This window comes from Cinclus cinclus, chromosome 9 (assembly GCF_963662255.1).
Source record: "Cinclus cinclus chromosome 9, bCinCin1.1, whole genome shotgun sequence".
Lineage (NCBI taxonomy): Eukaryota > Metazoa > Chordata > Aves > Passeriformes > Cinclidae > Cinclus > Cinclus cinclus.
In genome coordinates, this window is record NC_085054.1 from 27,276,552 (window position 1) to 27,290,328 (window position 13,777).

General features: G+C 46.4%; 1 protein-coding gene across 4 annotated transcripts in view; it reads left to right on the forward strand.

Annotated features, from left to right (window-relative positions):
• The window catches only part of MBD5 (methyl-CpG binding domain protein 5), a 107,860-nt gene that overhangs the window by 71,472 nt on the left and 22,611 nt on the right, over positions 1-13,777 (forward strand). For all 4 annotated transcript variants that reach the window (XM_062498038.1, XM_062498037.1, XM_062498039.1 and 1 more), the window contains 4 exons: positions 3,295-3,979; positions 7,663-7,765; positions 8,133-8,313; positions 10,545-12,656. In XM_062498038.1, the coding sequence (XP_062354022.1) occupies positions 3,867-3,979; positions 7,663-7,765; positions 8,133-8,313; positions 10,545-12,656 (2,509 nt within the window). In that variant the 5' untranslated portion in view covers positions 3,295-3,866. The remainder of the gene's footprint in view (positions 1-3,294; positions 3,980-7,662; positions 7,766-8,132; positions 8,314-10,544; positions 12,657-13,777) is intronic.

The following is a 13,777-nucleotide window of genomic DNA, read 5'->3' on the forward strand; positions in this document are numbered from 1 at the left end:
GGAAAGTTGTGTTACTTGTGGTGAGATAAGAGCACTTGTCTGGAGCTGCCAGGAGATTCCTGAGGGGAGGGATTTATTCCATGGCTGATGGGAGTCAGGCCTTTGGATTCCTTCCAGTGTCCAGAGCGCTTTGGATTTGGTCCAAAATCCGACTTCTTTGCATCCCTGTCCAAAATACTTCAGGGAGTGCTTGGATGGGGAATGGGGCAAAGGGTGCGTCAGGAGATGGGGGAGCTCTGCAGTCGTGGAATTCCCAGGCTGGAAAAGCTGTCCAGGACCACGGAGTCCCAGCTGTGCCCAATGCCCACCTTGTCCCCAGCCCAGAGCACTCAGTGCCACCTCCAGGAATTCCTGGGACACTCCAGGGATGGGGATCCAACCCTCGCTGGGCACTTGCAATAATCCCTGAGCACCCTTTCCATGGGGAAATTCCTGCTGCTGTCCCCCCTGAGCTCCCCTGGCCCAGCTTGAGGCATTTCCCTCTTGTCCTGTTGTTACAAATCTCTGGACCAGTGGAGCTTTGAGTTGTGTGGTGTTATTAAATGAATTAAATAACACCCAGGAGCTTTTCATGTCTGGCTCCCGATGGAATTTCAGCGTGGAAATATGGAGTGGGGGCACCCCTTACCTGTGCCTAATGCAGAGGTCACTGGGGGCTTTACTTCGAGCAAATCCACATGGAGCTGTGCTGGATTTTAGGGAAAAAACATCTCACTTCCATGAGCATTTCCTATAAAACATGGATTACGTGTGCATTGGAAACTCCCAGGCAGCCTTAGCCCCGTTCCCAGGATCTCAGCACACCCAGGCTCCAGCAGGGAATTGCACAGGAAAGTCAAATCTGGGAGCTGGGAATAGCTCTGGTCACTGCTCCTGCTCCTGGGGGTTGAAGTATTTTTGTACCTGGAGGAGAACAGGATTCAGAACCATGGAATTCCAGCATGGTTTGGGATGGAAGGGACCTTAAAGATCTTCTGATCCTCACCTTCCACCACCCCAGGCTGCTGCAAACCCCATCCAGGCTGGCCTTGGACACTTCCAGGGATCCAGGGGCAGCCACAGCTTCTCTGGGCGACCTCTGCCAGGGCCTGCCCACCCTCACAGGGAAGAAGTCCTCCCCAGTATCCCACCTAACCCTGCTCTTTTTCCTAAAAATATTTAAATACTTCCACAGATTAAACAGTTCCGTGATTTTTTTTTTTTTTTTTTTTTAGCTCTTTTCAGTCCTATTTCTCCCCAGGTGCGCTCCAGACAAAAGTTTATCAGGTTAGATGGTGAAAATCCCGTGGTGCAGGTGGAATGGAAGCTGAGGTGGGACTTTGCAGAACCTGTAGAAATAAAAAGTTACTGTGAGGTGTCTCTTGCAAAAATAAGAAATTGCTGGATATTATTTGTTCATAATGGCCCTAAATAGCAACATGAGCCACAGCCAGGCTGGGCTGTGACACGATCAACTTCCCCTGCACCAAGTGCTCCCAGTATTTGATACATTCTCTGATGTTATTGCACTACAGAAGGTTAATTCTCAATTAATTCAGAACTGCAGGGAATTTTTTTTACCTGTTTTACCCTTCCATGGGACCTACAGTAAAAATGCCCCTGCACCTTTCAGCAGTAGGGTAAATTCTGGCCTGCTTTTGATGAAACCTCATCTGCTCCCTCCTTAATCAGGATAAAACCACTCAAACCCCCAAATTTCCAAACTGAAAACCTGAGCGAGCCCTGAACTGTTGCCAAGAGCTCTCCAAATCCTATTTCTGTGTTGCAGCCTGAGAGATTAAAGGGTGGATTGTTTTGATAGGAGACATGACAAGGTGTCTGTGGGACATCCTCTGTGACCTTTGCAGGGCAGGAGCTCTCCAGGCCCCTGATCCCTTCCCCACTTCGGGCTGCCCAGGGATTGCATCCTTGAAATGTTTGGGGAGGTGGAACCAGAGCCCTGCAGAACGGTGCCAGCCCATCCCAGAAGCCTTCATCCTGCAGAAAATCTGAAATCACACAAGTCATTAAGGTTGGGGAAAGCCTCCAAGATCACAGATTCCAACCTTGGGCCAATTCCCTGTTCTTTAGATTCCAGCCCCTCACTCAAGGGGGTCTGTCCGACCAGCTCCTTTTATCCACAGCCTTCTTGGAAATACCCTGGTGAAGGCTTTTTGGGGGCTTTTTTCCCTCTTTTTGGAGCATTTGGAACTTTACATTTCTAAGCAGCACTTCTAAAGGGAATGTTCTGCATGAGGGTACTTAAGGGAACATTTTCCAGGACTATATTTATGCCTCTGTAGTCTTCCTTTAGTGGTCTTCAAGGAAGGAGCTGTTATTACTGTTAAATATAGATGTAATGTGGTGTTATTGCAGAAATGTCTTTATGTTCCATTTCTATCTTTAAAAAAAAACGAACTTTTTCTTATTAAAATCAGACAGGTCTATAACACTTATTATGTTTAAACATGTTGGCATAATGTTAGTGTTTGGGATAAGGCAGGATTGACACCAGATTCCAAATAAAATCTCCTCATGATGTTACTACAGCAGTCATCTGTGCCATCCTATATTTGAATTTAGGATTGTTGCCTTTTTTTCCTGGAGTATTTACTATCTAAATCCCACATTCCATGTTTGTCTCACCTTAATAAAATAATAAAAAGTCTCAAGTGTTAAGTCTCACCTGGTCAGCTTGAAAAAACTATTTTGGGGGAAATGACACAACTTCTGTCATGAGAGAAAATCTCTGAGGGGAATTATTCCTGAGGATATTCAGATTGTTTCAAAGGTATTCAGAGATCAGTCACTGCTGCCAGCTTTTCCCTTTTTATTACCCAATTTTTTGGTGAGATGATTATTTTAATTCAATCAAAATGCAGGAGGTTTGCATTTTTATGGCTGTCATCAAAGCCTAGAAGCAGCTTCCTTCAGATGAAATTCATTCAGTTTTCTAAACAGTTTTTAAAGGGCACTAATTTAGTCATCTGCTGATAGTTCTGAGCAGAAGCATATGTGAAAATATTCAGTGAAAAGATGCATCCCTTAATTCACCCAAACTCCACATCAACTATTTAGCAGCAGTTGCACTCTTGTAGCTTTTAAGACGTGGCTCGATTGCATCCACGTATAAATAGAAAATGCTGGCAGGATTCTGTTTGCTCTGAGCCTTGTTTTGATGGTTCCATTGACGTTTGAAATTTTGATTTGAAGCTCTGGAAATGGCTGCAGCTGTAAAGATGTGCCTGAGTTCCTGCACTGGGCTGAAGGGCTGGAGAGCGTGGCTCACGTGTTTCCCACATCTGTATCTTTCAGGCTGTTTGATTGGAGCCAAGGAGTCAGCAAAGAAACCCAAGAAGACAACTTGGATCATGACCAGAAGATAAAAAGAAAACAAAAAGAATGTGGCATATAAAGGGTGTAATACCTGGAGGTATTGGATCTGACTCGTATCTATAAAAATGAGACGAGCTTTCACAAAACACAAGTTGTCTTAGACAGTCATCAAGCTTGGAGCCATCATGCTGTTGAACTAGAAATTCTCCTTTTCCCCATTCTCCTTTCTGACAGGTAACAAAGGATTGGTGAATTATGATTTTCCCAAGTTGGAAGCACTAATTTTTATCTATACAGTTCATCCTTATGAATATATAAGGAGTTAAACATTGCATATTTAATGTGGATTATAATGGGAAAGTGACTCATTAACCAAAATGGCCACTTTTAAGGACTTGGTTTCAAACTGAGCTGGAGCCTCCCGATGCACTTTGTAGGATTTGGGGAAAGCTGTGCTGCAGGGCCTGCTTTGGGAGGCCAGGATGACATGTAGTAAAAGGATATCACCTTACTGTTGATATCTTTGAAGACTCATAACCAGAAACAGGAAAATGAATGGTGGGAAGGAGTGTGACGGAGGGGACACGGATGGAGGGCCACCAGCAGTGCAAGTTCCCGTTGGTTGGCAGCGGAGGGTGGACCAAAGTGGAGTTCTCTACATCAGGTAAGGTCACCTCAGGGGCTGGGCTGGTGTTTGGTGCAGGTTGTGCAGGAAATTCCTGCCTCAGCTCCTGTCTGCTGCTCAGAAAATTCAAGGAGTTGTTGCTCAGGCGCAAGATGGTCTCGGAAGCTGAAGGAGGGGTAGGTTTAGGTGGGATATTGAGAAGGAATTCCTGCCTGGGAAGGTGGGGAGGGGCTGGGATGGAATTCCCAGAGCAGCTGTGGCTGCCCCTGGATCCCTGGAAGTGTCCAAGGCCAGGCTGGACGGGGCCTGGGGCAACCTGGGACAGTGGGAGGTGTCCCTGGGCAGGGATTGGAACTGGATGAGCTTTAGATCCCTTCCAACCCAAACCATTCCGTGATCTTGTGATTCTTCTCAAAGTCAATTTTAGTCCTGTAACTACTCAGTAGCTCCAGACCCAATTTTTTATGCCCGTGAAGGTTCTGTGTTCACTAGCACTGATGTTCTCCAGCTTTTATGGATCCCTCACATTTCTCATGTGGGAAAAAAAAAAAAGCCCCAAGAACATAAAGCTAAATCCAAAGTTTTAAGTACTTTTTTTGTTTATTTTCTTAGCTTATTGGATTTTTCTTTGCGTCGCCCTGGAATGGTCACAAAGAAATGCATTGAAATTGCTATGAAATAAATGTGTTCAGACAAAGAGAGCCTAAATTAAATGTTATTGGAGAAAAAGATCAAAGTTAGCTTTATAAAATGTGGGGACATTGGGTTTGCATCACGCAAGTCTATGTGATTATCAGTCAGTTATTTGTTGAAATTTCTTCCACTGTTCTGTGATTAAAATAACCACTTCTCACAACATTTTGTGTATTACCAATACAAAAGTCTTTAATGAGCCAGAGCACACTCCAATTTTACACTAAGCTACCATAAAGGACCAGATGCATTCCAGGATTTCTTGTTTGTGTTCTCCATTAGCAGAATCACACCCAGTCCATGCCAGTGATAGCCATGGCAAAGAGAACCCACCCTGCCCTTGTATTTCTCATTACAGCTGTAATTCACTGGGCCTCTGCCCACTTACAGATCAGTGGAAAAGGAAAAATTGTAAATGAGGGGTTCTTTTCCCAATAATCCCTAAATCCAGACATCAGGAAAACAATGCTTTGATATTTCTGTGTACCTGATGATCTCACCAGCTTTTAAACTTCCTTGCCCCCAGCCCTAACAAGTTGTACACAACAGCTTTGGTGAAGCTCATGTTATTGCTGCCTTTTCCCATGTTTTCCAACGTGCATTTTTATTCCTTAGTGAATTTTCTGGCATTTTTATGTACCAGATGATCCCACCCAGCTTTTAAACTTCATTTCCCCCAGCCCTAACGATTTTCACACAACAGCTTTGGTGAAGCTCATTCCTGCCCTCTTCCCAAGTTTTCCAATGTATTTTTTTATTCTTCGGTGAATTTTCTGGTTGTCTTCTCTGAGATGTTCTGATGATGCAAAGTATTTGACACTCCAGTGTGGTGCAAGGCACAGAGCAGGACATGCTGGAGAGGGTGGAGGTCCAATAATCCAATCTCCTGCCTGACATGGAGCATCCCCAGGGCTCTGAGGGCAGCTGAATCCTCCAGGATTGAGTTTCCACAACCTCCTCACTGCCCTGCCAGCGTGCACAGCGTTCATGGAGGCAGGGAAAGGTCAAACAATATTGACTCCACAGCTAGCCCAGGGAAAATTAGTTGATATATTAAGATCTGACATGATTCAAGTGGTATAGATGATCCCAGCTGAATAAAGACTCGGTGTTTGTGCCTCCTTGGGAAGCACAGATGCTTTCCTGTCAGCTGTCAGCAGTTGCTTTGGATTAAATCAAGATTAAACCCATTCATTAACTGGTTTTCATTATCTGGTGGAAGCACTGAGTTGACTCTCAGGGCTTTTCTTAGCCAAACAGAGCTGCTAAGTGGGGCCTAAATCATCCCTGGAAGTGTCCAAGGCCAGGCTGGATGGGGCTGGGAGCAGCCTGGGCTAGTGGAAGGTGTCCTGCCCATGGCAGGGCTGGGATCAGCTGAACTTAAGGTCCCTCCCAACCCAAACCAGGCTGGAATCCCATGATTTTGTGGCAGTTTCTTACCAGGGAACCTGTGGATTATCCTTTGTGTTGCAGAAGTGTCAAGAACTCAGTGCACGTGAAAGAGACGTTGCAGTTACAGCTCTACCAAAGATCCAGACAGAAACAGGGAAAAAAATGGCCCTTTTGAAAATTTAGTTGGGTTTTGTGGACAAATAACCCTGCATGTGTGTGCAGTAGGAATGCTGGATCCCACATCCCACAGATTCAGAGGATTGACCTTCCTTTCCACTCACTGGTTGTCAGCACACTCCTTTTTATCCCAGGATCTCCTGGAGCCTGCACTGGCTGTGTGTGCCCAAGCAAACAGCACACCAAGGTTATTTAAAATGGCTTTTTTCTAAAATGTCCTAGGAAAAGTAGCCTTTTTTAGCCAATGCAAATAAAAGAGCATCCTCACTCCAGAGCTTATTCCCAGAAATGCCTTTTAACAGGAGATTTTAAGGATCACAGAAAGTGTCTGGAGAGATTTTGGGGGTAGACAGGATGGTCCAGAGCAAATGTCAGTCTGGGATTCTCCCTTGGGAAGCTGTTACATCCTCCAGTGTGGAGTTTGCCTGGGCTGAGCATGGTCAGGACAGGTGGGAACATCCAAAGGGATCAGCCAGGATCCTGCTTTAATTAAAATAAATAAAAGTAAAGAGCAGTTTCCCCCTGCTCCCCAAGGATTTCAGACAGGGAAGGTTTGACTCCTGACCAGTCACCAGACCTGTACCTTTATTTTTAGATTGCTCTTTCATCTTCCTGGCCCTCCTAAACTGTCACTGCTACACAGATTCAACCTGAGCACTTCTCCCAAAAATAACTATTTCAGGGCATGCCTGGCAAAGAAATGACTTCTTTAAACAGTCAGCAGAACTTTAAATGTCTCTTGCAGATGTTGCTTTAGATGTGACTGGGCTCTCGTGCAGGATGAGGTGTTTATGTGTTGGATTCTAAGTACCGAAGTTCGTCACAGCTTGGAATTTTGAGTCAGGAGTGTTTTCGTGATCCAAGCTATTCCACTTGAGCTGTTTTTGTTTGAATTAGGGCTATTTACAGCTGCCATTAATAACCAGTGTTTTATTCCAGATAAACAGTTCAGCTGGCCCAGCAATAAAGAGCAATCTGCAAGTTACAGGCCGGGGACACGAGAACTTTTTTCATCTTATGAATTAGTGATTTTGTCGTAACAGAGTTCCCAGTGCCCTATTTTGGGATGTAGAGATAATGATTTTCTGGTGGGAGGTGGAGAAATCTGAGTGCAGTTTATCAGGAGCTTGCTGGCCTGGCTCCTTGGTTTGATATTTCTTACTTCCAGTGAGAAGGTCGAAATTTCAGCTGAATGAAACCAAACATTGTGCAACAGAGAGACCCAGTTGCAAGAGTTTTGTTTCCTTTAAAATATGTTTGGGTTTTTTGTTGGTGGTGTTTTTTTTCAATAAGTATTTTTGTAATTACCTCAATTCTCAAGTAAAAGCAAGAAATACTATGAGGAAAAAACAAACCAAAAAAAAAAAAAAAGAAATGTGATTTTACACGCTGTCCTTGTGAGCAGATACAAGTCCTGACCTATCCAAGAGCTCCTATTCATCATTTCTGTTCCTTTGCAGTCCCAGTGGGTCTTTATTATCCTGTTTGGAGCAGGTGAAGACTTACTTGCTGACTGATGGAACGTGCAAGTGTGGCCTAGAATGTCCTCTTGTTCTTCCCAAGGTAAAGCACAGCATCATTTTGGATCTAGGTGCAAGAATATTTATGTGCTACCCATGCTGGTGACTCAACCTCTGTTCAGGTCATCTCTAAAATAAGTGGTGTCCACCCAAAGTTTGACTTTAAAATACAAAATTCAGCTCCCCTCTGCCTTAGCCCCTCTTGGAGAGGATCTGAGTCAGTTATTAGAAATATGTTCATTTTTTTTATTTGTTGCTTCCAAACATCCTGTCAAGGAATCTCTTGGGCAGTATAGGAGCAGCCAGGAACAGAGGAAAATTCCTCTCTACTCCATATAAAATTCCTAATTTATGTGAATTTGGTGACTTTGTTGCCTGTAGTAATGATTTTAAACAATTTTCACTGCCAGGTCTTTAATTTTGATCCTGGAGCTGCTGTGAAGCAGAGAACTGCTGAAGATGTTAAAGCGGACGAAGATGTCACCAAACTATGCATTCACAAAAGGAAAATTATTGCTGTGGCTACACTTCATAAAAGCATGGAAGCACCACATCCTTCACTGGTTCTAACTAGTCCTGGTGGTGGAACAAGTGAGTAAAATGAAATCATGCAGAATCATGTCATAATCTGATTTTTCTACACATAACTACTGTGCAAAACCACCCCGAAAGTCTGGCTAGGAGTGCAAAAGTAAGCAGACTGGAGGAATAAGTAAAGGAGTAATCAGAGGTGGAGGTAGATAGAAAATGAGACTAAAAAACAGGTCAGCCCAGACTAAGAGCAAGGTTTTCTTGGAAAAGATATCAGATTGTTCTAGACAAAGAAAATACATTAGCTCTCATCTTTTGGAACTGTGGTAATATGTCTGATATTCTGTCACATGGGAAATTAGAGGAGCAGAATAAAGTGATTATGAAGGGATTAGGATGTGGCTAAGGACTTGGCTAAGTGGGAAATTGTATTGTAAAGGAGAAAAGACAGCAAGAGGAGATCTCCACTGTCATTTCTCAAGGATTTTTTTTGGCCACCAACCTGGATTAGCATTTTAATTATCCCCATCAATTAAAAAAATAAAAAAGGAAATTTGTTGGTGGCTGAAGTTGACAGTTAGTCTCCAAACAAAAGATCAAAATGTTGTAAAACCGGAGGAGCTCCCTGAGACCTGGAGTGGAAGCAAAGTTAGCACTGAAACAGCTCCAAAGCCAGAAATTCATCCAAAATTCGGGAGTTTGTAAGGATCACAGGAGCAGGTTCTGAGGAGAATTACAAATCCCAGTGGGCAGGACAAAGGAGGGAAGGGGGCTCAGTTTGTATTTCTGTCCTCTGGTGTTGCAGCTCCTGGGAAAAGGCCCGAGAGCTCTCTGCACCCCTCACTGCTGTGACAGCTCCTGGCCAATTGCTCTTCCCACTTCAAAGTGGAAAAATTATAAGAAAACCAAGAAATAATAAATTTTATACAAGTGCCAGTGCTAGATACCCCATGCTGTTCATAGTACTGATGTGCCCCTGTGTTTTCACGTTGAAATTTAGGATTTAAAACCTTTTTTGAAATGTTTTTTTCAGTGTAATTTTGTTTTTAACTAGCAGTGCAATTTCCCAAATTTTTGTGCATTTCCCTGCTTAATTTTTTCCATGAGTAGTACTTCACCTACATTCCTGTTTTCAAAGAGTTAGCAACATGAAGGAGGTAATTTATATGTTTGTGTCCTCTTGCTTTCTCTGTCGGTCAGAAATTTGTGCATAAGCAAAGAAGAAAATTCCCCAATAAATCCTCTTGTAAGCAAAAGTTTTGCACGTTTATATGTGACCATTGGCTTATTTCCAGCACTCAAGGTGAGGCCTCTCATAATCATTTCACTTTGCAGTTCAGCTTTTAGTTTTATCCCCTAAAACTGAGACTTGGGTTGCATTTTGGGACAGGGGAGATATTTGTTCCTCTGACGTTGGGGCAAATAGGATGAAGGCAGGATTGTCAGGATTGATCTGACCAGGCTGAAGGAAAGATGAGCAGAGGAATTTCAAGGCACCTCTGAGTTCATTTGAACACAGAATCTTTAGCTCCCAATTCCAGCTGGATTTTGCACATCCGGAGGCTGCATGCCAAGCACTCCGAGCTGAATTGCAAATTCCCAGAGCAGCAAAACTGGCAGAAAGTCCCCCAGACTTGGAGCTGCTTGTGCTTCTAGTCTGGAAGCAAAACACTGGGGAAAAAATCTTTTTAAATAAAGATGGAAAGTGGTCTTGTGTTTGTTGGAAGGTGTAACCTCAAAAGTGGGATTTACAGGGCATCTTTCCATCATGTGCAAATATCCCCAAGGCTTTTATCATGAAAGCAAACAGAAAACATTCAGGATCCCTCATCAGGGACAGCATTTGGGACAGGACCTTTCCTGTGGCAAGTGAGTCTCAGTCCTGGATGGGCTTTGTTCCTCCTGTCCTCAATAGATGGTGCCAGAGGCTCCTTTTCCCTGCCACAGCCATCCTGCTCCTCCTGCCACAGGGGGGATGCTGGAGATGCAGGAGGCTGGAGGGGGTGGTCGGAAAAGGCAGAAGGGGAGGAAGAAAGTTTAAATTTTCCATATTTCTCCAGGATATGGAATTACAGCTGTCCAGCTGGGGACAGGCACCGTTCAGCAGCCGCTCGGTGGTTTGAGGGTTTCTTTCTGCTGAAGCAAAAGTTTAGCCAAAGCTTTTGGGCATATTTTCAGGGAATACTTTCTGGGACTATTCCGTGAGCTTTTGGGAATATTTTCACCCTCAGTAGCTTTGCCCCAGGACGCTGGATTTCCAACCAGTAACTGTCGTGTGTTTCCCACCCCAGGTGCAACGCCAGTAGTTCCCACTCGAGCAGCAACTCCAAGGTCGATGAGGAATAAATCGCATGAAGGAATTACAAATTCTGTGATGCCGGAATGTAAGACTCCTTTCAAGTTGATGATGGGGGCATCTAATGCCATGGGTAGGCTTTATGTGCAAGAAATGGCTGGAAGCCAGCAAGCAGAGCTCCATCCTGCCTACCCCAGGCAGAGATTGGGGAGCAATGAGCTGGGGCAGAAGTCTCCGTACCGCGGCAGTCACGGGGGGATGCCCAGCCCGGCGTCCTCGGGATCGCAGATCTACGGGGACGGCTCCATCTCCCCCAGGACTGACCCTCTGGGGAGCCCCGACGTCTTCACGAGGAACAATCCCAGTTTTCACGGAGCGCCCAACTCCAGTCCTATCCACGTGAGCAGGACGCCTCTGTCCCCGCCGTCAGTCATGCTCCACGGCTCTCCCATACAGTCATCCTGTGCAATGGCTGGAAGGACTAATATACCTCTTTCCCCCACCCTGACCACCAAGAGCCCAGTCATGAAAAAACCCCTGTGTAACTTTTCAGCTGGTATGGAAATACCACGAGCAATGTTCCACCATAAACCCCCCCAAGGCCCACCCCCACCTCCTCCGCCTCCTTCTTGCGCTCTTCAGAAAAAGCCATTAACATCCGAGAAGGATCCGCTTGGCATACTGGACCCAATTCCCAGCAAACCGGTGAACCAGAACCCCGTGATCATGAACCCCACCACTTTCCACTCGAGTGTCCACTCTCAGGTACCCGTGATGAATGTAAGCATGCCCCCCGCCGTGGTGCCCCTGCCCAGCAACCTGCCCCTGCCCACCGTCAAACCCGCCCACGTGAACCATGGCGCTCACGTCCAAAGGGTTCAGCACTCGGCTTCGACGTCCCTGTCCCCCTCGCCGGTGACGTCCCCCGTTCACATGATGGCGTCCGGCATCGGGAGGATCGAGGCTTCTCCCCAAAGATCCCGTTCTTCTTCCACCTCGTCCGATCACGGAAACTTCCTGCTGCCTCCCGTAGGGCCGCAGTCATCCTGTAGTGGTATCAAAGTCCCTCCCAGGTCCCCGAGGTCAACCATAGGGTCACCGAGGCCATCCATGCCATCCAGCCCTTCCACCAAGCACGATGGACTTAATCAGTACAAGGACGTCCCTAACCCGTTAATTGCTGGAATGAGTAATGTATTAAATCCTCCAAACAATGCAGTTTTTCCCGCTGCATCGGCTGGAAGCGGTTCCTTGAAGAGTCAGCCTGGTTTGCTGGGAATGCCTTTAAATCAGATCTTGAACCAGCACAACGCTGCCTCTTTTCCAGCGAGCAGTTTACTCTCAGCAGCAGCCAAAGCACAGCTAGCAAATCAAAATAAACTTGCTGGTAACAACAATAACAGCGGTAGCAATTCTGGACCTGTTGCCAGCTGCGGCAGCGCCGAAGGACACAGCACTTTAAATCCCATGTTCCCTCCTGCTGCCAACGTGCTCCTCCCCACCACGGAAGGGCAGAGCGGCCGGGCAGCCCTGAGAGATAAATTGATGTCTCAGCAAAAGGATCCTCTGAGGAAAAGGAAGCAGCCGACCACCACGGTGCTGAGCTTGCTGAGGCAGTCTCAGTTGGACAGCTCTGGGGTTCCCAAAGCTGGGTCTGATTTGATAAGAAAGCCAAGTCAAAGCTCCTTCCCCATCAGCTCCATGTCGCAGCTCCTGCAGTCCATGAGTTGTCAGAGCTCCCACGGGAGCAGCAATAGTTCCTCGGGCTGCGGGAGCTCCAGCAGCGCCCTGCCCTGCCCTGGCACCCAGCTGCACCTGGCGGAGCCCGCGCTGGCCCCGGGGCTTCCCCTGCGCGGGGAGGGCTTGCCCTGCCCCAACCCCAACCCCAGCTTCGGCCCCGGCGCCGGCCCGGCCCCGTCCAACCACCTGGCCGGGCTCCTGAACCAGATGCAGGCCAGCGGGAGCTGTGGGATGCTCCCCCAGGCAGGAATGGCCTTAGGGAACTCCTTACATCCCAACCCACCTCAGGCCAGGCTCCAGGCACCCTCCACGCCAGTGATCCCCAACAGCCTCGGGAGCAGCTGTAATCAAAGCAGTCCTGAAGCAGGTACGTGGCCTCCTGAGAGGATTCTCCCTCTTTGGAAATCAGTGCTGGATGGTTTTAAATGTTTCCTGTGTGTTAAACTTGGCTTTATCCCGGTGGAAAGTGCACCTGGTTCGTGCTGAAAGCCACATACTCAAAAATAAAATGGAAATGGGGAGGAGGGGGGTGGGAAAAAAGTCAGTGGTGAACTAAAATGTACCTCCCTTTTTCTGGACAACGCCATCCTGGCCTGCTTCCTGTGACAACTCTTGTTTCTGCTGACTTCCACACACTCTCCATGAAAAAAATGCATTCACCTCTGGACATTCCCACACCTCTTTTGTCACCTCTCCAAATAAATTGGAGGTTTTTTTGCAGCCTGCCCTGCTCTAAGCCCAGAAGGTCATGGCTCACCTGGTGCAGGTGATCCATGAGTTCTTTCCCGCTGGAGTTAAGGAGGTGGTGTCAGGGATTGGAGCAGCTGCTGGGAGTACCAAAATGTACAAAATGACCATTTTCAGGGCCAGTGGGAGGGAATGCCAAGCCTGTGTCTGCTTTTATTGAGCTAATTTTACTAAGGTGGCGATTAAATGGTTGAATAAACAGTTGGAGGAGTGTAGGGAGAGATTTACTGGTTTGTTCATCCGGGAAGATTTGGAGAGGAAATGGATTTGCTGCTGTTACCATCTCTGGGTGGTTTAAAGAGAGAAAGGAATCAGCTCAAAAATGTGAATTGTATTGGCTGTTACTGGTTGAACAAAGCATTAGAAGATGGTAGTGGTGTAACGTGGAAGAAGTGGAACGAAAACCCAGGCAAGAACCTGCTCTGCAGTCCTCAGCTTCCTCCTTTGAAACGGAATGGAATTACACAAAAGCTGAATTACAGTCAAATACTGTTCTAATACTACTCTGGTCATGGTTCCTGATGACTTTTAAGGGTTTCTCCCCATCCTGGGGATGAGAAGGTGTAATTTTTTCTTGCCTGGAGTGCTCACAAGAAGCAGCTCCCAGTCCTTGCTGGGCCCTTTTGCCTTGTCCTGCTGACCCAGGGGCGTTTCCTGATGCAGCTCCTGAGACTTTGCTCTCTCCTTGCACGGAACCAAGCTCTGGGATTGCCTTGGGAATTCACTTCCCTGTCCCACAGA